This window comes from Nipponia nippon, unplaced genomic scaffold (assembly GCF_047370975.1).
Source record: "Nipponia nippon isolate SJK-2023a ecotype South Korea unplaced genomic scaffold, ASM4737097v1 scaffold_9, whole genome shotgun sequence".
Taxonomy (NCBI): domain Eukaryota; kingdom Metazoa; phylum Chordata; class Aves; order Pelecaniformes; family Threskiornithidae; genus Nipponia; species Nipponia nippon.
Window position 1 is genome coordinate 20198280 of NW_028262413.1, and position 21881 is coordinate 20220160.

Here is a 21881-nt window from a genome sequence, read left to right on the forward strand (position 1 = left end):
TGCCTGCAGGGCCGGCTCTGCCTGCGGCTGCCGCCGGTGCCCCCCGCGCTGTATCTCTGGCAAATAAAGACCCCGCTGAGGACAAACTGAGACAGCACCAGCGCCGCCTGCCCTGTCTCTCTGTGGGGCCCGGGGTGCCGGCGGCCTGCCTCGTGTGCCGGCAGTATGTGGCGCGGCTCCCGCCAGGGCTGAGTGAGGCGGGGCGGCCCGGGCAGGCTGGGAGCGGCGTTACTGCCCGGGCAGTAAGGGCAGCGGGGCCCTGTGGTAGCGCGAGAAGGAGCTTCGCGGCCCAACTGCCGTCGTTAAGCTTCAGGGTACACGGGCGCGGCGGGCGGGGAGACTCCGGGGGGCGAGGCTCCGCCCCCGCCCGCGGGACACGCCCCCAAGGCCCCGCCCCCGGCCGTGGCCCCAGAGCGGGGGCGCGGGGCCTGCGCTGGGGCCGTGAGGTCACTTCCGGGCCGGGCCGGAAGCGGCGGGCGCGCGGCCGGATTTGAATCGCCCAGCCCCGCGCTGCCCCTCCGGTACCGGAGCCGCGTCCCGGCCTGGCCGCCCCGGCCCCGCCATGCCCATCCGGGCCCACTGCACCATCTGCTCCGACTTCTTCGACAACGAGCGGGACGTGGCGGCCGTGCCCTGCGGGCACACCTTCCACCGCGCCTGGTGAGCGGGCCCGGGGCCGGCTGAGGGGGAGCGGGGCGGGGCGGGGCGGGTGCTCCGGCCGGGCCCGGCAGCCGCTTGCCGGTGTGCGGTGTCAGCCCCGTGGGGCTGCGCGTTCCCCCCAGCCGGGGCGAGCCCGTGGCCGGCGCCCGCAGCCGTCCCGGCGGCTCCCCCCAGGCTGCTCCCCTGCGGGGGGGCTTTGGGTGTTCGCTGGGCGGCCGGTACCGGCTGTGACCCCCTTCCCCCCCGCTCGGGCTCGGTCGCTGAGGGCGTGGAGGCCCTGGCCGCTTTGGGAGCCGTAGCGGCAGCGATTCGGCTTTGCAGGGGTCCAGAGGAGCTCATGAAGCTGCCGCAGGAGCCTTGGCTGTCTTGGCGCTCGGTCTCCCTTCTCCAGGAGGGCCGGTGCCAGCAGATTGCTCCTACACAGGGTGTTTATCTGGAAGGAGCGGTGTTAAGATTATGAGCAAAGCCTCCCAGGCAATTTCATGCTTTTGCTGGAATGGTTTTGCAAGTGTTTATGTTGGAAGGAAATGGTTCTGCTGAGGAAATAAATTCTCTGTGTGTGGGGAGGGAGCAGGCATTTGGTCTTCTGGCTAGCTAATGTGGAGAGGGACCATCGCTCACAGGTGTGCTGGTCACTTCTTAACCAGCGGCACAGCTCGGGCTCGCTCTCCTCCAACAACCAGCGGAGGAGGGAGAGCTTCCAAAGGTAACCTGCCAGCTCCAGATTGTTACCCTGCTCCAAAAATAAACTGTTCTGAGTGTGACGTGATGGCTTGGTTGCAAAATGCATTAGTAGCTCTCCTGGGGAGCCTGACAGGTTTGCATTCATCATCTCGGAGCAGAGACCGGCCCAGTCTCCCTCGCTCCGCAGATGCGTGTTTGGTGTCAATGGCACCCTTTGGAGCTGACCAAACTGGGGATCTCTGGGCTGTCATATCCTGATATAGCAGCTCTTGTGCCTCTCCATGTGTGGATCTGTTCGCTCCTGCGAAGCTACAGTTGTTCAAAGACTCTCTCCCAGGGAGATCTGAGCTCTGTAAAAACTCTGCCCTGGTAAAGATAAGCTGGCATGCTAAATTCAGCTGGGAATTGTCTCGGAGGCGAAGGTAGAGTGCGTGTGCTGGAACATGGTGTTCCCGTTAGCTGCACCTCTGGACTAAACGTTTGTGTTTCTGTTTGTAAAAAGGAGTCGCATCCTGCTGTCTCCTGGTGAGTTGAGGGGTGGCCCCTGGGAGCAGCACACCTGGATTTTAAGGATTCACGGTATGTTTTCTTTTCCTTTTTCAGTCTCATGCAGTGGTTTGACACAGCACCGAGCCGGACTTGCCCGCAGTGCAGAATCCAGGTAAAACCATCACCCATGTACGCCTCTGTCTTTCTGTGGCACGATGCTCTGCAAACGGCACCAGTGAGCTGTGGCCTAGGCCTGTGGTGATATGAGGAAAAGGCTTGTGGTAGGAAGCAGAGAGAGTTTTCTGTCACTTGAGGCTCTCCCCAAAGGTCTGGAGGGTGAACTCCCCTCAGCAACCTTTCTGATCAGAAGGGATGGTCTGAGGGTGCCCTGCTGCTGTCCGTATTGTAGCTTCTCTAGAAAGGGTCTCTGGGTTTTCATGGCTTTTATTTAGGCTGGGTAAGTATTGGCATAATGATAAAGGGCTGGAAGGCATTAATCAGGACATCTGACTTGTGTTTCTAGAGTACCCTGCTGCTTGCTATCAGGTAAGCAGCCTGTTCTGCTGCACGTGGTCCTTATAATTGAGTCCTTGCTTTGCAGTACTCGGCCCTTCCTTGAGAAAAGCAAAGGCTGGGGAGGGAGGGAAGGATGTGCTCTGCTTCTGAGATGGGAAGCCAAGGCTTGGGGATCCAGTGGCTTAATCGGGACCTGAACTTCTTTGAAGTCCGTTGTGTCACCAGCCTTGATGCTGCCAGTAGGTCTTAGCATGTAGCAGCTGCAGGAGATGTTGCCTCACACTCAGATGTAGGCTTTTAGCCAGCTGCAGCTTGGGCTTGTTCTGTGTTCGTGCTTCTTTCTTCCTCTCAAGGTCTTGGCCCTTGTTCCTTCCCTGACTTGTTGATTCCCTCTGTTCTTCACTGCCTCTTACATCTCTGGGTTACCATGGAGTTATCGCGAAATAACATCTTATGTAGCAGTAACTATGCAATTAGCTGGTGTCATGACTGTATATAATACTTAAAACACAAAGCTGTAACTGCATGGGGGAGGTGTGGAGAGCTATCAAATTCAATTACAGCACCTTCTGCCTGCAGAAAGCAGCACGTACTTCTGTCTTAGGATTTGGCATCATGTTAGCTCAGCGTCAGCTGCTTCGGCCTTAGCTGCCAGAGAACAGACTGCGCTTGATTCAGAAATGTCTGAATCTTTCTGCTGTGGCTCAGGAGCTTGGCTGGAGTCGCGCTCCTAAAAATTGAGTGGGGGGTCCGCTGCTGCACTGATGAGCTGAAGCAGAGTATCGTTGCTAATGGTGTCAAGCATGTGATCTGACTTGCCTTTCATGGCCTTGTGACGAGATGGTACCTTCTCCCCCTCCATCTGTCTTGCATGTCCATTGTGTTTCCATACCTGTGCCCATCAGCCTCTTCTGTCTCCTGTGTTTAGGTCAGCAAAAGACACATCATCAATAAGCTGTTTTTTGATGTTGCCCTGGAGGAGCAGACAGCACCGGATGCAGAGACCTTGCAGGTAATTTGACTGGGTGGTTCTTCCGTTGTGAGATGCTTTGGCATCTTGAAAGTGCGGCCTGGGCCGCTGGTCCTCTGCCAACAGCCGCTTCCTGGGCTGGTGCTCGCCGTGCTCGTGTTTCAGACCTGAAGCGCATCAGCGTCTCCTGCCTGTCTCTGTTCGCCCTCTTGGTCCTTGCCCAGTCTCAGCTCTGTTGTAAGGAAGTCTCCGTGTGGTGGTTGAGAGTTCCCCCTGACCAAATCTCATGTGGTGACTCAAGAAGCCTCCTATACTTCTCTGCTCTTCCTTCTGGTTCTCACCTGGTTTCTGGGTACAGAAACCTCCTGAAGCAGCATCAAATAAACATCCAACTGCTGCTTCTTCCTTGGGTCTCAAAGCCTTGCGGATGAGGCTACAAAGCTTTTTCCAAAAGGCAGGAGAAGGAAATCCCAAATGCAGTGAACTGCTGCCGGTGTCTGTGGCTCAGTTGCATGCGAGCCCTGCTAACCCCTCTGGAAAGAAGGGGCTGTTAGAGGAAGTGCCACCTCCTCCCTTCTCTGCAGGTAGGTTTGTTTGCACAGACTGTAAGGAAGTTATGCAGGGTGGTGATAAAGTCTTGGTTCCCCAAGATAAATTAGGAAAGGGGCTGCCTGAAGCTGCACCAGCAGTGGTGGACAGTGCTGAGGCTGGGTCCTTGTGGGAGGAAGCTGGCAGGAGCTGGGGTGCTGGGTGATGTTCTCCAAGTGCCACCCTTGGGTGTGGAGAGCTGGGGGTGAGAAGAGATGAACGCAGAGCGGCTGTTCTGTGTCCTCCTCCTCTGTTTAGTGTGGATGAAGCGTGGCTTCTTATGTCTTGGAGTTCTCTCTTCCAAAAAAAAAAGTAATTGGCTGACCTTGGTATAACGGGACGCTTGTACCCTCTCGTGTTTAGAATCAGCATGTGCAGCAATTACCATAATTAGCAGTTGCCATGACAATGCTATATGTATATCGTATGTTTTTAAAATAAAGCCAGCCAGACTATAATGTCATTCCTGAAGACTGCTAATAAAGAAACTGAAGGCCAAAGTATGTGTGCTGAGGAAATGAAAAAGCATCTCTGGGCACTTGAAGCTGTGTGCCCTAGAAGCAAAGTAATGGCTCGGAGTGGATAAACATTGCCTTTACATATTCAGATCTGTTCTCGCAAGTGTAAATAGATGAGTGACTCAGAAATGGGTTGACTGGAGAAAATTGCCCTAGAAAACCTTTCTGCTCCCTCTCACCCCCACCCCAGGATCTAAGATGGGTTCCCCCAGCCTTCCCCTGCTGGCAGGCTGTGCTGAAGAACAGCTCCCTTCCTCGAGGGCAGGACTGCGGAGCTGCTCCTGCACAACAAGCTTGATGGTAGCTCATCGTGCTCCTACAAAGTTTGTTGTGTGGCCATCAGAGCAATATCTAGCCCTGAGTGTGCAGCTTTCCTAATGAGAGCGCTGAGGTCACTATCTAATGGGAAAGAACCAAATATTTTCTGTGTAGATTGGCGTAGTTGGTTTGTATGGGTGTTTACTGCCCTGGGCACTGATTCAGGTTGCTGCTGGTTTATCACCAGTTCCATGTTGTGTCCTGCCTTGTTTCTGGAGGACATGGAGCACCTTAAGAATGTGGGTGGCCATTGTGGGTGGGATTTAATGTCCATTTAGACTGGAGTTCTGTCTGCAAAAAGAATTGGTTACTTCCTCAGCCAGAAGTGATTTCACCTGAAAAAGCCCCTAAATCTAGGGTTTGTTGCCAACCATTGCCTGTCCCTCCAAGAGCCTGGGTGTAGAGTGGTACTCAGCTCTGCAATCAGCTGGAGCTGTATCTCTGCAGCCCGCAGATGTCCTGAAATGAGTATTTGGCCTCCTGCCATGAGAAGGTTGGACTGGGGCAAGGGAATATGCTTCAGTGTGCTAGGAAGCAGACTGCGTAGCTGTGGTCCGCTTGTCATCTTGGGGAGACAAGCTTGGGATGGTCTTCTGAGAACCAGTCATATCTACCCAATTATAAGTGGTCAGAAGAGTTCCTTCATAATCTGAAACCTCTTCCTGTTGTTGCAGAATTATCCAAATTATCTTTTGGATAATAATTGCCTTTGGTGCTATTCCTCACTCCTGCTTCTGTTCCGAAATGTTTGCAGTCAAAGGAGTGCTGGAGTTGCTTTGCTTCCCACCACCAGGCATCAGTTTCAACTGAAACACCAGAGGGAACTTGGTTCCCTGGAGTAGCTGTAGACCACAGGCTGAACGCTGCAACATGTCCAAGCGTTTCTGGGTGCTGAGCCTGGGTTTATCCTGTATTGCTCTTAAAGATGGTTCTCAGTGATCAGAACAGTCTCCATGCGACTGTTCCTAGAGCAAGAAAAGTGTGAGTTTTGGGGTGTAACACCTCGGTGAGGCTGTCTGGAACCCGACACTTCTAGTTGCTTGTGATCTGGGAGCGGAGAGCTTGTCTTCTGAATGCAACTCAGAAACTTCGGCTTGTTCAGCTTGGCAAAAAGGAGGCAGGAGGAGGAGGATTCCTGCCTGCAAACCTGCTAGGGAGGGTAGAAACCTGGGAGGACAGCTGTCTGTGGTCAGGATATACTCATTTGATCTTAGGAAACTGTGGTCTTGGAGCTCAGGCTGGCAAAGAGAGGAGGGCTTCTATCAGAGGAGTGAAAACTGGGAGAAGCCTTTAGGAGCAGTGGTGGAGGATGAGGGACTTCAGATTAAGTTAATGAATGAGGTAATGTTACATAGCTGCCCGCAGTAGCCCAGGACTTCTTTGCTATCATGCTAATTAGCACATCTTGTGAGCTCACTAATCGTTCCTAAATAGGACTCTGAGGAAGCTACTCCAGAATAGTTCCTGCAGCAGAATTAATTCCATGTCAGCCCTTCAGCTGTTGTCCCCACAGGGGTAAATCCAAGTCAGCTCTGCTAGGCTTTGCATTTGGTCCCTTCTGCTTACTGAGCTTTATGTCCCATGTTCTCTTTCCTGCCTTTATTGACACTAGCAGAGCTTTGCTCTGGTCCCGTCAGATCCATGGCCACTGGTGCTGCTATTCTCAGCTCAGATTTGCATGTAACATTCTGGGTTGCACAGATTTGTGTGCTTTGCTTCAGTACTGTGTTGGCATTTTATTGTGGTTTTATTCCACTGCAGTTCCTGCCTGACTTGTTATGTGCTTTCCTCTGCAGTTCTCTAACACAGCATTTTTAAGTCATCTTCTGTTGACTCTTTCCTGTCTATATTTCTCTCTCTATTTTTTTACATATATACACATATATATTTATATATTGGCCTTCTTTGTAACCCCTGTATACTGCCTTTGGCTATTTGCCAGTGTCCATAAGTCATATCACTTCATTATCTGTAATTTAAACTATGGGGCATTTGCTGCCTCTTTCTGATCCTTGATGAAAGTGCTAGAAACATTTGACCTTCCCCAGATGTTATGTGCCCTCAGTTTGGTATGGATTGGTTTATCGGTGACCCGTTTATGGCCATTTGATTGAGCTGCTAGCTTATATCAGCATTCCAAACTGCAGTGACTTCAGCGTCCGTCAGAACGCTAGCTGGTGCCTTTTGACTGTATGCTTGGTTACCTTTTCAGACATTTGGACGTGCCCTCCTGTCTCCCACCTGCACCTGATTGAAGTTCACTTCAGTTCAAAGCAACTCTCAATCCAGTTAGTCTGGCAACATCCCTGCCTTATTGCCTTGTTTAGGTAAAACGTTACAAAAATTGTTCCTGTCTGATTTCCTGTGTTTCCCCGAGAGCCTTCCAAAATTATTCAGCTAAAACAAGATGACTGACAGTGTGAGAAACACAAGGTTGACAGGGCTAAGACAAAACTGAGATCTTTTCTTCTCCCCCTGAAGAATGCCAGTTGGAGGTGCTCTTTCCGTTCCCTGTGATAGTACTTGCTTGTAACTTGGAGCTTGCTGTTACTGCCTTCTCTTCTTAGCACCTGGCCAGTGCAAATGTCCTGCTGAGAAACCTCTCGCGTCCTTTTAAGATCTGATGAAAGCTCCTCTGCAGGACGTTTCCTAATCGGGTTTTCTGTGTTGTATTTCAGAATGAACTGGACAAGGTGAAGGCTCAGCTCTCTGTGAAAGGTGAGTTCCAGCAGCCAGTGGGCGATTGGCAGCCCGTGACTGGCAGGTCCTGGGCTCTGCCTGTGCTAGGTGGCTTGCCCAGGCCTGAGGAACCCCTGTGCGGAGCCCACTGCGGGCATAGTGCAGGCTGCAAACTGTTTTGCTGGAGCAGCTTCTTCAGAGCTTTTTCTGGGGCGAGACCACCTGAAGCTGTATAAAGGTTGTGTGACAGAGCCAGAGTCCACAGCCTGGCCCAGCTCTGCTGTAACTGCGGAGCTCTCTGCAAGTTTAGAGACACATGCAATTTTTTGCCCCTCCACCTAATCACAAGCTACAAAAGTGCGGCACAGCTATATCTGGAGCAGGCTTGCTGAAAGCAAAACCCTTGGTTTCCTCACTGGGAAACTCACAGCTGCATATGGCAAAGGCTTGTTCCTTCTAACAGATGAGGGGGTAAAAGTGGTGCCCAAGCAGCAGTGGGAAGGCTTTGGATTTGTTTGGCTGTTGCAGTGCCACATGTGTCGCGCGAAGAGCAGACGGAGTTCAGTGTGTGTGTGCTTCCATTTTCCCATCTTTAATTTTAGAGGATGTTTGAGGGAGGCAGGAAAAGCAAAAGCCCTGGAGACTTGTCGATGGGTTTTAAGCATCATCTGTAGGCAGCCTGTCATCAGAACATGAGTCATGAGCAGCGAAAGGAAAATGTCAGTCTGAGTGACAGAAATCCAAAGACACACTAGCAAAAGGGGGAAAAAAAAATCTTTAAAGAATGCTGGGGGCTCACCCACGCCCTGAGAGTCGTCTTTCCTCTGCCTTCCCTGTGTGCACGAGACAGACATGAATAGCCAGTAGATTGAGGATTCAGTCCTTAGCCTGAGAACAGAATTGGATGGTCTGCATGTCTCTATTCTGAGGCTTGTTCTCTTGCCAGCTTGGTTGAGTTTAGTGACTTGGTAGAGAGCCAGATCTTCTGGGGAAGGTGGCTGGGATTCTTGCTAGGATGTTATCCAAGAGAAACTGCTTGAAGGCCTGCTCATCTTCTCGACTTCTGGTGAGTAGAGGTTGGATTTGACATTCCCTGTCCCATTCTCTTTTCATATTGGAAATGAGAAGCTCCTTCCCACCTCCTGCCTCCTTTGCTGTGGGCATTCTGCTCTCTGGTGGTTCCTGTGTATAAATTCTTTGCTTAAAGATGTGCTGTAGAGGAGCTGTGTAATTGCCAGTCTCTGATCAGCTTGCAAATGGCTCTAGAGGTGCGGAGCTCTGAGCAGACCCAGCAGGCGCTGTGGGAGGCACTCTGAATGAGCTGAAAACTCATTCCTGCAGCACGGGGAGGCTTGACTCTTGCCATCTGCCTCTGGGCAGCTGGGAACGGAGGAGGGGGAAGCCCTAACTCTTTTGGTGGATGTGGAGTCCCTGAAAATGCAGGGGAGTGTCTCCAGGCTGGTGAGGAAGGGTTATTCAGATCAATGGAGGAAAAATGCTTTGCTAAGAAAGAAATCTGTGTTTCCCTAGCCACCTGCCTGCTTCTGCTGAGATACGTTCCTCTCTTCTTCCCCAGTCCCACATGGCGCTCTCACCGTCTGATCGAGCCGTGAAGCTGCACTGCAGGTCATGCTTCCATGGGATGTGGTGGCACAGTTTGAAACTGGATTGCTTGCAAGGAGAAACAGCTTTTTGGAAAGGCACTGATTTGCTCTCCACTACTGTTAGGCTGGAGCTGTGGATGATTTTAGCACAGACAGAAGATGCTGAGCTGAAGATTTTACCCTGGTCTCAGCAGGGTTAGATGGAGGGATTGCTGCTTTCCCTCATTGCCCAACTGCTTTGAGCTTTTCAGTGTTGCTGGCTGTTCCCTGCACAGGTCTATCAGCTCCTGATGATGGTTCTTGCTTTGTGAGCTGTTCTTCCCTTGTCTCAACAAAACAAATTGAAATCTGATGTTTTCCACTACCTTCTCTCTGGTGGTCAGAGGCATGTGCTTTGTTCCTGGATTGCCTGCGTGGGGAGGGACAACAGGACTCAAGGGCTTTGTGACCTGCAAAAAGTGGGCACTCTGGGGAATCTACTTAAGCTGTCGCATGTCCTGTAAAGTCCCCAGTGCCCAGCAGAGCTCTGCTTTACTGTCTCTTGCCCTTCGACGTAGGTGCTGTGGTGAGGGTAGTTGCAGAAGCATGGTGACGCAGCAGCATGGTGGATCACTGTACGCAGCTTCCCGATGGCCCCCAAAGGGCTTCCCCACATGTGAGGCTCCATGTGGAGAGGATGGGCTGGGGGCTTGGCTCTCCAGCTCTGTGACAGCTCGGTGTAACTCAAGAACAGTTTTCCCTGTGCAAGCCTGGCTGTGAGAGCATGCAAGAGTTAAGATGCATCAGCTTAATGCTAGCAGGGCTGGCACTGGAAAGCTATTAAAGGGAACTTGTTATCTTTAGTAAAGAAAATCTTGAAGCCTGCTGGCACTGGGAAAAGCATTTGCTCAGTACATACCCTGGTGCAGAAGACAGCACTTAGGAAAATGGCTCTCTACAGGAACGGCCAACTCCTAGCAGCCTGGAGCCTGAGACTGCAAGCAGTATCTGTTTGTTGTGCTCCTGCTGCTGTGGGCCAGCTGAAGTCTGGGTTACCGGGCCATGACCTGTCTCTTTTTTTTTTCTTTTCCAGAGAAAGAAAAGCGGGAATGCCAGGCTGTTGTGGATGGGCTGAGGGACACTCTGGATGTGCGCAATGCCACAATAGAGTCGCTCCAGAAGGTGCTGGGAGAGACAGAGATGCTGTGCTCCTCTCTCAAGGTACCTTTCCTGTCCCTGGCAGGACTTCAGTGCTAACCACTGCACAGTCGGTGTTACTTTTGTTGAAGGTCTCCACAGGCCCTGCCAATAAAGAGATTGTGCTGGTGGGATTTTGGATCTGGTGCCTTGAGACTCCCATCTCCTTGGTCTCTGAATGACAGAAGGGCAGTGTAGCTGGGTGTTCATGTTGGGTTTATTAATCCAAAGCGAGTGGTGTCACTGGTCTCAAGCTCCTGAGCTGCTCCACCCGGGGGTGATTCAGAGGCAAGCAACAGGCCTGGCTTTTACAAGTGGCTGCATGCTCAAGGCAGAGGTGGCCGGAGTGAGGGAGAGATGCCAGCCCAGCCTGGGGGATGCTGGCTGAGCCTTGCTAATGAAGCGGCAGTGCTGATTATAAAGGTAGCAGCATAAACCAAGAGTGGGAACTGGCCCCAGCGCCCCATTGCCGAAACACTGGCTCCCTGTGGTAGAATGTTCTTCTGAAATGGGTTTAGGCCAGGCGGGATTCAAGGAAAATTAGTTTTAGTTTGATTGGAGGAGAAATCAAACTGAAATATACGGAGGGGGACTTGCAAGCTTCAGCTGAGTGGGATTTGATCCAGCTAACTCTCTTGTCTCTGTTCTGTTGCCAGGGCTTTCCTTCGGTTAGGTTAGTAATATGTGAAGTCCAGGGATCAAATATTCCTGTTGTGTTTCAGCATGCAGTGACTCAGTGTGTAGTCATGTACTGTGCGTAAACAGCAAGTGGAAGAGGGTAAGAGCAGGAGCTGCTTTGTTGGGATGTCTTGTAGCGAGCAGAGCGACTTTGCCTTAGCGGTGGGCTGGGATAGGCAGTCTCCACTGTGTGAAGATGACGTGCCTGTCGCAAGAAGATGGGGTTGAGGCAGGTGGGCTTGTGAGCTGCAGGCTGAAAGGCAGGGTAGGGGTCAACTGCACTTCCCAAGATCTCTGCCTCTTGGACTATGGGCCTGGCCCAATAGCCTAAACTGCATCATGTTCCTTGACCTGCAAGGCCAAGTGGCCCAGGGACAGCTTGTAGATGGGTTGCTGGGTCATCTTGCTGTATTCCGCCTGCTGCTGGGCTCTTCCTGGGAGGAACCAGTCCAGGAGGTCTGCCTGACACTAGCAATGTGGTGCTGTCACAGGGTGGAAGGAGAGATGGTAAGGAATTAATGCCAGGCAAGCCTTACTGTGAGCCAGCACAACTTTTTTTGCCTGACCATGGGATTATATCCAATCTGCTTGGGTGTAAAGGCAGCCTGAGTCTGTGCCATGCCAGAGATGCTCCTGGGATCCTGGCTATACCAGTGGCAGGATACTTCTGATGCTCCCTACTCCTGCAGAAACAGTTGTGACAGTGGAAGCTGGTGCTTGCTGCTCAACTTAACATCTCTGCGCTTGGCTTTCCTGCCTGGCACCTCAGGAGAAGGCTCTCTGGTTATCTTGCCTGTTGCAAAACCCTCTGGGTATGCTTAAGTCCTTTTAATGAAAGCTGGGCAGGGCAGAAGGATTAGGGACCTGGAGGTATCTTTTCTGTGGTGTACGGGGTTTCCCAGCTGAATGCCAACCACTGTCTTATACTGCATCATTAAAGATTAAAGCACTAAACTTCTGCAGTGAAAATACAGGCTTAACTAGCTGTGACGCAGGTCAAGCCCACAGGCTGCGAGCCATTCCTGTCTCCTGCTAGCACTGTCAGCTGCTGCTGAACCTTTGTGTGAGAGTTTGCTGCCATTTCAGGCTGTCTGAGGCTAGGGACTCTGCTCCAACGTGGCACAAAACACTGCTTTGGGGATCTGAAGCGTAGAGAACTCTGGTCAGGAAGAGCTGAAGATGGACTCTGCTTAAGCAAGAGTAACACGTGAGCCTGCAACGCTGTCCCTCTGCAAAGTCCCAGCAGTTTCACAGCTGTTTGGTTTCTGTGGCAGGAAGCGGATAAAATCCTTTAACTTCTGTGTGGAAGGGAGCTTTACGAGGCGATGGTCTTTGGCCAGGCCTCTCCCTGGAGTCAACGCTGTGCTGAAACCAGGCCTAGAGCACACGCAAACCCAGACAACACAGACGCATTGGAATGGTGCTAATTCAGGCCAGCTTTCCCCTGTCCTCTGCCACACTGCAGATCTGTGATTTTTCAGCTCAGCTGAGGTTCTCTGTTACTGCTGCCAACTACTGGAGAGCCTGGAAAGGTGATGGCTGCAACAGGCTTGCAGCCTCTCCAGGCAGGTAAGAGAAGTGGGTGTCTGGTTTGGCTGAGGTCTCCTGGAAGAGCCCCAGTCAGTGTTCCTATTTATGTTTTAAGCAGCTAATGGTAAGGAGAATTGGGAGGCTAAAGTGAAGGGATCAGCTGTGCATAGAGGAAAAAGCAATAGCAAGGTTTGCTTGCCGTGGACTCCCTTGCTTTTGAGAAACAAATTGTCGGTGTAGACAGGGTACTGCACAACCCTGCAAACGCTCCCAGCAGAAGGGAGGCTAAGACGCAGTTTCAGTGCCAGACTCGTCTTGTGATTAGCACTGAGACCCTGCTGCGCTTGCAAGGAGCAGAGCTAGGGGTGCAGCAGGGAGGGAGCTAAACTCTCCGTAATCCTGGGCTGCTGAGGTGGTGATAGCATTAAGAGCCAATGTATGCTCCCAGCTGCCCGCAGTGCGCATAAGCCAGGATGTTTCTCTAACAATCCCTGGAGCCTTCCTAACAGTGTGCGCTTGCTTCTCTGCAGAAGCAGATGAAATTCCTGGAGCAGCAGCAGGAGGATAACAGAAGTTCAAAGGAGGAGGCCCGCCGCCTGCGAAACAAGCTGAGAACCATGGAGCGGTGAGATCCCGGGCTCTCCCTGGGCCTTGCAGGCTGGGCTGTGTGCCTCTCCGCTTCTCAGGGACGGAGAGGTCCTGCTGTTCCTGCTGCAACATCCACCTCCACATGCTGGGTTGTCTTACCCCGTAAGGTTGGAAACTGCTGTGTTAGCAGGCCTGCCCTTGCCTGTCTGTGCTTTTGCCCCTGCTATGTTTCCAGACGGCTGCCCTCTCTAAGCAGCAGCAAGACGTGCAGACTGGCCTCATCTCTAGTGCTTTCAGCGTGGCTACATGCCATTCCTCTTATCAGAGGACACTGTGGCAGAATCCCAGCCCAGGAACCGTCAGCCACAGGGCTGTAAGGCCCAAGAGCTGGGCCATTGGCCCCATGTGCAGTATGTGTGTACAGCTGCCCCTTCTCTAGTCTGTTCACGTAGCGCTACTCTTCCCTAGCAAAAAGCCCTGCTTGTGGTGGGACAGTTCTCTCCCTTCCCTGCCACAACAGCTGGAGTGCCTGCAGCAGGAGCTTAGGCTGCACCAGCTCCTTGGGGGGGAAGCAGGGCTCCAGCCTCTTTCCCAGCTCTGTTTGTGACTCATGAGCTGAAGGTACTGAAGGTATTTTTTTTTTTTGTGCAGGATTGAGCTGTTGCTTCAGAGCCAGCGCCCCGAAGTGGAGGAGATGATCAGAGAGATGGGAGTCGGGCAGGCAGCGGTGGAACAGCTTGCAATCTACTGTGTCTCACTGAAAAAGTAGGTGCTGCGGGCTTGGCCCAGCTGGCTTGTGCTGTCCTGGATGTGCCCAGGGAGAACCCTCTGCCGAGTACCGACAGGCACACAGGCTCTGCGGGGCTCTTGCTGCCTGTTTGGGCCTCCACTGGGTTTTGACTGACAGATCCTGGGGACCTAGATTGGGGCCTGTCACACTGAACTGTTCCTGTTGTCACTGTAGTGACATACGTGTCACCATGGGAACTGTCTCCAGAGTTGTCAGTGTACCTATGAGGTGATGATTATTATTCCCTCTGTTCTCTCACGCCTGGGGGTGAAATGAGTGGATGAGGGGCTGCGGGTTGTACCCTCTGCTGCATTGCACTGTGCAGCTGTGGCCTCAAGCGTTCTCTGGCAAGGCAAATCTGCAGTGCTGCCCTCCCCTGCCTGGAAATCCATCTGGTCCTGCTGGGCAAAACCACAGCTTCTTTGGGTCTGTTCTGGTGGCAGCTGAATAACTGCAGCTTTGATACAAAGCTGTAATGAGGCAAGTGTCCCTGTAGTGTAATTGGGAATGAATGTGCGTGGCCAATAGTGTGAAGTCTCTGAAAAGTCACTTAAAGCAAAGTCCCCTATTTGCTGCCAGCATGGAGGCTGCTCTGTTGTCTGTCTGTCTTTTCAGCTGGTAACTCAAATGTCTCTGGATCCAGTTTCCATTTTGCTGGTGAATTCTGTTCATGCCCTGTTCTCAGGCATGGTATCCTGTGCAGCTTTTTTTCTCCTGTATGGTGTAGTGGTATGTTTGACACACTGTTGGCCAGTGTTAGTATGCTCAGCTCTGTTCCCTAAAGGGCTTTGTGTCTCCTGGGCTTTCTCTGGTGGCTCTGCAGTTGCAGAGCTTCAAATTAAGGGTCTTGGGTTGCCTATGAGAAGTTCTAGCTCAATCCTATTGTAAACAGCATGACTCTTCTGTTGTCTTTGCAGGGAATATGAAAACTTGAAGGAGGCTCGGAAGATCTCTAGTGAGATGACAGAGAAGCTGAAGAAGGAGCTGTTTTCTGTCAATAGCAAGGTAAAGGGAGAGTGAGAGTTGCCAGGGTGATATCTGGTCTGTAGATCCCTGTGAATAACTGTGGCCCAAGCCCTCTGCAGTGACCCCCTCCCACACTGAGCACTACTTGAGTGGTGCGGGTGGTGTGGAAGTGTCAGGCTGAGGTTTCTGGGTCAGGGTGTGATGCTGTGGTGAGCGAGCGGCTCATGGGCTGTTGACAGGAGTGTGGTCTCTGGGGACACTGGTGGGGCAGCATGTGCAGAGCCAGCCAGAGTTTGGCAGGGAGCCTGGACTGGAAGGCAGCAGCACGCAGGTGCTCTGCTGCTTCCACTGGGCTCTGGAAGCAGCACTGCGTTCATCCTGCCACACCGCTGAGTGTGAACTAGCTCAGCTGCCAGCCACTCCTGCTGCAGAATCGGAAGGAAGGTGGGAAGGGGTTTGGAGCCAGCACCAGTTGAGCAGGGCTTAGCCCTGGCTTGGCACAACCACAGTCACACCTAGCCTCATGCCTTCAGCCAACTGAACTGGGCCAGGGCTCCCATGTGATGTTGGGTCCAGGCAGGAGAGGTCCTCAAGGTGCGGTGAAGACATGCAGGTGGCTCTGCACAGAGCCTGCCTGGGCTGGTCCTGACCTGGCACAGTGTTGGAGCTGCTGATGTACCTCTGTTGCTGTCCTCCCCCTGCTCCAGGCCTGGCTGGGCTCTGTTAGGTCAAGTTGGGAATTGCTTTCTGTCAGTTTTGGTAGCAAGTCCCCACAAAAAGTGTGTGCGTGTAGCCTTGCTCTCCAAGGCGCAGGTGTTCCCTGGGGCATGCCCGCATCCAGGCTCACAGAGCGGGAGACTGTGGGTGGATTTGGCCTGTTTTTGTTACCTGGCCATAGCTGTTGTGGTCCTCTCAAATGGAGATTCTCAGATTGCTGTGCTGTTCCCCAAGTGAGTTAACCCCCTACATGAGGTGCTGTTGCTGCAATCGACCTGCTTCTGGCTGAGTCTGTGCCAAGCTGCAGTCACTGGCTTGGGTCAGGAGGATCCGAGTCAGTGCACTCAGGGCTCCGGGCTTGGCTGACGGAGAGCTGACTGTACGGATGCTTGTGGGCTGGCCCAGACTCCTGCACCCACAAATGTCTCTGATGTGGTAGCCGACCACTTCTCAACCCCTGCTCCTGGATCACTTCCCTGTTGAATCAGGCCTGTCCATGTGCCAGTACTGCTGATGCACAACCATCCTCCAGCCTGTGGTTTGTAATTCCTGTGCTCTGGTGTGTCCAAAGTCCTGCAGGAATTCAGAATGCAGCCACCAAGTGTTAAAGCAGGGAAAAGCTGTCACCATCAGGCATAAATGCTCTGGAAATACTATAGGAAGGTTTGTGTTGGGCAAGCAGCCCTGGAGGTCCCTCTGCAGGCAGCCTGAGGAAATGAGCAGGTGTTGGATTGCTCTGATATGGGAGAGATTGGTCAGACTGCCACAGGAAAACAGAGCCCTGAAACAGGGGGAAAGTAGCATGTGCTGCAGAGCATACCGCTCTCATGGGGGATCTGCAGTCTCCCTTACCTACATGTTGTAACTAGCACTCTCCTGTTTGGGGGTGTTTGTTCTGCAGCTGCAGAAAACAGTTTCAGAGTTGGAGAAGACAAAGGAGGAGTTAAAAAGCACCCAGAAGGATCTGAAGAATGCGGACAAGGAGATCTTGGTGAGAATATCATCCCTTGGTCTGCAGTAACTGGCAGCTGGCCATGGCCTGCAGCTGCAAAGCCAGGAGTTATGCTGGCTCTTCCTCAGTGACTAGGTTACCCAGCCCACCTTACCTCTCTTATCTGCCCCACCTCTGAGCTCCACCTGATGCTGATTTATGGAGAAGGGGCAAAGTATCTGCTACTAAATCTTTCCTTATCTTGCTGTCTGCTTTCCCTTTTCCCTCCAGAGTTTGAAGAAGAAAATAGACATCCTGCAGGATACTCTGAAAGTCCCATCTGTAACCAGAGAGACTCTCAGTCGACTGGTCTTTGAAAGGTTAGTGAAGTGTATCCTCGGATACAGGCCAAGGATGGATTGGCAGGTCCAAAGTAAGAGCTGACAGTTTAGTTAGTTGGGGAGGCAGAGACGTGCTAGTCTGGCAGGCATTGCAGCAGCGCGGTTGTCTTGCTCCTTGTATCCTACTCTTTTTTTTTTTTTCTTCTTGCTGCCAAGATGGTATTTGGTCTACCTGGAAAAAGGGTGTGTTGTGGAGGGTTTGAGTCGGGAAGGGAAGGAAGAATAGGCTATGTTTTGACAAACTCTGGCACTACGTCCTGCCAGGGAAATACCCCTAAAGCTGCTCTTCTGGTTGCCTCAGAGTTGGCGTTCCAGTGAGTGTGCGCTGGTGTATGAGGACTGGAGATCTTTGCAGGCGGAGGAACCTAGCCTGAAAAATGGCATCTCTTTTGTTTTTATCAAGCCTTTTCTTTCGAGGAGCCTGTCCTATTACCCCAGTACAGCAAGCTGGGCTGTGTACACAGAGCAGCAGTGTGCCACTGTGTTTCCCGGGGCTCAGGGTGCTGCTGCTATGGCACAGTCCATTCGAGGGTGAATGGTAGTTTGGGACACTGACTATAAACTCTGGGACTCAGATTGTCCTTTCTGTGACTTGTAAGCAGAATGGGCCTCTGATCCTGGTCCCACTGCTGTTTTGCAACTCAATCGCGTAGCGTGCAGCTTTCTCTTCCTCTTGTCTGCTGGGTGGCAGGCATTGGCCTCCTGATGGCTCATACTTTGCATGGTCTTGCAGCCCTGCTCCTGTGGAACTGCGGCACCCGAAGCTCCACCGCCCAGCCCACAGCGATGAGATCAATCTAGATGCTACTTTTGATGTGGACACCCCTGAACATCAGCCCTGCAGATCTCTCTTCAGCCCTGCAAAAAGGCAGAAGCTGGATAAAAAGCCGTGAGTTTTCCCTCCTCTTTCTGCTTCTAAAGGAGATCAAAGTCATCCTTCTTTGGAAGTTGCTGTGTGAGATCAGATAGCTCTCCAGCTGCCTGATGTCGTGCTGCAAGTTTCGTCATCATTTGCTTGGCCTTGTCTGTCCTTGCCAGCTCCACTTGAACAATAAATCTCTTCTGATTTGCTCCTTGGGCTTCTTACAGGCCTCCTGTGGTAAATTTGGCGAAGAAAGTTCTGAAGGAAACAGTGGAGGTAAAGGGACTAATCTTGATGTTTCTGTATCACCTCTTTGATTCTGCTCTTAATAAGCTTGGGATAAAGGACCCATTTTCTCCATGTAGGAGACGCTGTGACTGTAGACTGGCCCATCTGTAGAACCACTGTACATGCTTCAAAGTGCTTTGCAGTCTCCTAGAAAGACTATTGCTGCCTCAGGCCTCCTGAAATTGGGCAGGAGAGGGAGGATGGGGACCCATGTGCTTTCTTGCTGATTATCCTGCCTCAGATGTGCTTGGCAAACACAACGTGGGGGTGACCACAGGGCTGTGGGGTCAGCTAAGGGGGCTGTTCTCCCAGGCTTGCTGGGTGCTATGTCCTGCCTCCCAGGCGCTGCTCCATATGAGCCGCAGTGGGAGGTTTGAAGCTGCTGGTCTTTGGCCTGACGTGGTACAGCAGTAACTATTACCCTAAATAGCTGTCTGCATTATTAGTGCTCTCTGTATGTGGACTAAATTCAGCAGATCATGCTGGTTAAAGGGCTTTTCCTCATTATTTTGTGGGACAGAACTGGGCAGATGATCTGGAGGATGATGCTCTTAAAGGCCTCTTGCCAGCATTCATCAGGAACTCTTTTGTCTCCAAGAAGCCATCTTCGGGTAGCTTGCTGGGTCCCCACAAGAACAACATGGGCACTGTAAGTATGACTGTCCAGTTGGTGAGCTTGTCGAGGGCTGGCACTGCACACCTCTGTCCTGAAGTGACCCTACAGGAGGAAGCGAATCAGGCTTTTACCTTCCCACATACAGTGTGTGGAAAATAAATCTTGGAGCATGACCTGGCTACTTCCCAGTCCTGCAGAGCTCCAGGAATGACAGATGCTCATTTCCTTCCTGGCAGCAGATTATATAGCCCTCCATGTCCCATTCCTCCATCTCCTTTGGAGCTGGGGGTGTTTTCCTCATATTCCTCAGTCCCAGTGACAAAATCCTAAATCTTCCTGCTGCTTGGAAGGCTCAGGTTGCTTCAGAAAGTGCCCAAGATACCCGAACTTTACTAATACCCTTGGATCTGTCTTTTTCCAAAGGTGAGGGCTTAACACAAGTACTGAGTGTTTCCAGGTGCTTGTAATCCCTCCCCAGAACCTGTGGCCTGCAAGGCTCCCCCTTCCACATAACCAACACAAGAAGAGGTAGTCGAGGCTTTGGGCTGCTGCTCCAGGCTCATTTCTTTCTCTCTCCTAGGTGAGGATGGGCTACGATGGCTTGGGAGGCAGAACAAAGTTCATACAGCCTGTATCCTTTCCTGCAGCTCGTGTGGCAGTAGTGATGCTGTGGGGACCTCATCTCTGCTCCTCCTCTTTGGTCTCAGCCATCTTGAGGAGTCCAGTCCCCTAGCAAACCAAAAATGGGCTGGGATCCTCAAGGAACCATCAGATTTCTCTCTGACTCGGAGCTCAGCAAAGGCATCAAGGACCTGAACTTGCTGAGAGCGTTATCAGTGGTGGCTCCTTCAGAGAAGCAATCGGTACAATTTGCAGGGACTGCCTATGCCCTTGGGATCTCTGAGCAGCAGTGTAGCGCAGCCTTTTCCTGGATGCATGCCTGCCAGCCAGCCGTGCAGCCGAAGCGTTTGTTCCTGTGGGATGCTGCTGCTTGGCTGTGCTTGTCCTGGTGGGCAGCCCTGCAGCAGGTGAGGAATGGCTGAGCTGAGCTCACCCAGTGGGTGGGGAGCTGCTCTGACTCCCACTCCTTGCACAGGAGCAGTGTCCTCTCCCCTGCGGAGGCTGCCCCTTACCTACCTTCCCCAGGCAGTGCTGTCAGAGGGGTGTGTGATGCACCTATGGCTCTGACACCGCTCTGGCTCCTGGTGCTGGTTTTGAGGGGGTTTTTGCTCTTTGTAGAAAACCAGGAGGCTGAAGCAGAGAAGTGATGAGCTGGAAGTTGTGATTGGCTGGGAAGCCTTGGGCTGCTGCTCCTGTGTCCTCACTGTGGAGGGGTGGAGGTACCCAACGGCAGGGAGATGCTTGCGCCAGATCTCTGGGGCCACATGTGCCCGTGCTGCCAGCCTGAGGTGAATGGAGGAGGTGGGCAGCCATCCCAGTGCTGCCCCTCGCACATGGCTGATGGAGGAACAGCTCACTTCTCTAAGCCCGAGTGCTGCAGGTGTGCTGGTTTGCATAACCCTGCAGTTCTGCTGGCATGGCCTGCGCCTGCCTCTCAGTGCTGCAGCAAGTGGCTGATCAAGACCGTTTACGGTTCAGTGATGTTTCAGTTTTGGCACTTCTGCGTCTCTGAAGATTTGTATGATGCCATGTGAGTTAAGGAGGACTTGCTGCTCCAAGGGCTCTTCCCTTGGGGTTGCTCTGCCTTGGGAGGCTGCAGGCTCTGGCTGCTGTGCCTTTCCCTGCACAGTGTCCTGGCTCTGACGTGTGGGGTAGGTCTTGAAGCTCTAATAGATATGCTTAAACGCTGTTTTGTGTGCCAGGGAGTAGCATACAAGTGGGAAGCATTCCTTGGCTCCTGGGACAGGAACATGCCTGAGCTCTGCTGCTGTGAGTAGGGGGCAAAGCCCAGCCTCTCCGGCAGGGAGTTTTTCTTTGGGTGCAAATGCATGGCTAGGTCCTAGGTCTGTGGTTCAGGCTAGTCTGCAGCGGGTATTGGGTCACTTGTGTCCCCAGGGCATTGGTCTGTACTTTCCTTGACAGTTTCACCTCCAGACAAACCTGGCAGAAATCCGTCCATTAGCGGTGAGAAGCAAGAAAAAGAACGTCTCCAGGCCAGTGTCTGCAGCTCCCTCCGCACCTTCCTCCAGCAGCAGCCAAGCCAGACTGGACAGTTTCCTGCAGTGAGAGCCCCTGCCTTCCCAGGGAGCGGCTGGGCCGCAGGGCAGAGCGCACTCGCCCAGGGCCTGGCACGAAGCAATGCGCAACCACTGCTGTGCCGGGGGCTACTGTTTGCAAAGCACTGATGCTGTGTTGTGGGTGAGATGAGCTGCCCTGGGGAGAATCCTGGCCTTGTAGCAAGCCGACAGGAGACCAAGCCTCTGGTTAATGCTTGGACTGATTTACCCCCCTCATTTTACCCCTCCTTCCTCCTATTTTCAAGCAGAATAAACAGGGTTTTCTCATCTTCTGGCCTGCTCAGAGCTCTACAGTTGCTGCTGCTGTTGGGCTCTCTGACACCAGGTGGAACTGCACTTCTTGGATGCAGCCACAAGCTAGGGGTGCGGGAAGGGTATCTGGGATGTCAGTCCGGAGCGAGAGCGGGGAGAAGGGACCTGGACCAGCTCTGTACCTGGTGTAAATAGTTCAAAGAAAGTTTCCTGGAGTAAGAAACATGCACAGGGCAGAGCAGCCCTGGCCCACATTGTTGCAGGGTGGCTGCATGTTCCTTATCAGATCCATCCGCTTCCCTGTGTTGCAGGGCCTGTGTGGGTTGGGGAGACCCACAGGCAAGGCTGGGGGATATTCTGCCTTGTCCTGGTTTGGGCCATGAAGTCCACTGGGTTTTTGCAGGCTTGGCACTGAAATCGCTGACTTGGGGAGGAGGGTGTTGGGGGTGACCCCCTGCCCTGCTTGGAAGCAGGGAGATCAGTGTGCTGATGTGACCTCTGTTCTTGGCACGTGTTGGTGTGAAACTCATTTATTAATTTCTATTTTTTTAATGAGATTGTAGGGGGTTTTGTTCTTTTGTAACTGGTCTGCCTAGTGATTTGAGGGTTTGGAATGGCCTGAAGAAGTGCTGAAGAGCAGCTCCCTTCAGGGGAGGAGGGAGACTGATGGGGCTGAACCCGTCTGGGGTTCTTCAGCTTGGAGACATGGGACAGGAGATTCCCCCTTGCCCCGCGGCTGGAGCAGGGCTGTTCAAGCTGCAAGGAACAGACTTGGTGAGGGACCTCGCTACAGCACTCTCTACTGTACAAATCCGTGATGTTTCCTATTTCCAGCTGCTTCAGGCTGGAAGCCTCAGTAGCT

General features: G+C 52.6%; 1 protein-coding gene across 1 annotated transcript; it reads left to right on the forward strand.

The window, feature by feature from the left end:
- Positions 1-451: 451 nt before the first annotated feature.
- On the forward strand, positions 452-21041 carry TRAIP (TRAF interacting protein). Its single transcript, XM_087744110.1, has 15 exons — positions 452-660; positions 1948-2005; positions 3278-3361; positions 7422-7461; positions 10099-10226; positions 12941-13035; positions 13650-13763; positions 14706-14793; positions 16373-16462; positions 16694-16782; positions 17537-17692; positions 17893-17941; positions 18474-18602; positions 19150-19200; positions 20625-21041. Exons 1-15 carry the CDS (start codon positions 563-565, stop codon positions 20754-20756), a joined length of 1401 nt encoding a protein of 466 aa, XP_087600236.1. The 5' UTR covers positions 452-562; the 3' UTR covers positions 20757-21041.
- Positions 21042-21881: the final 840 nt, after the last annotated feature.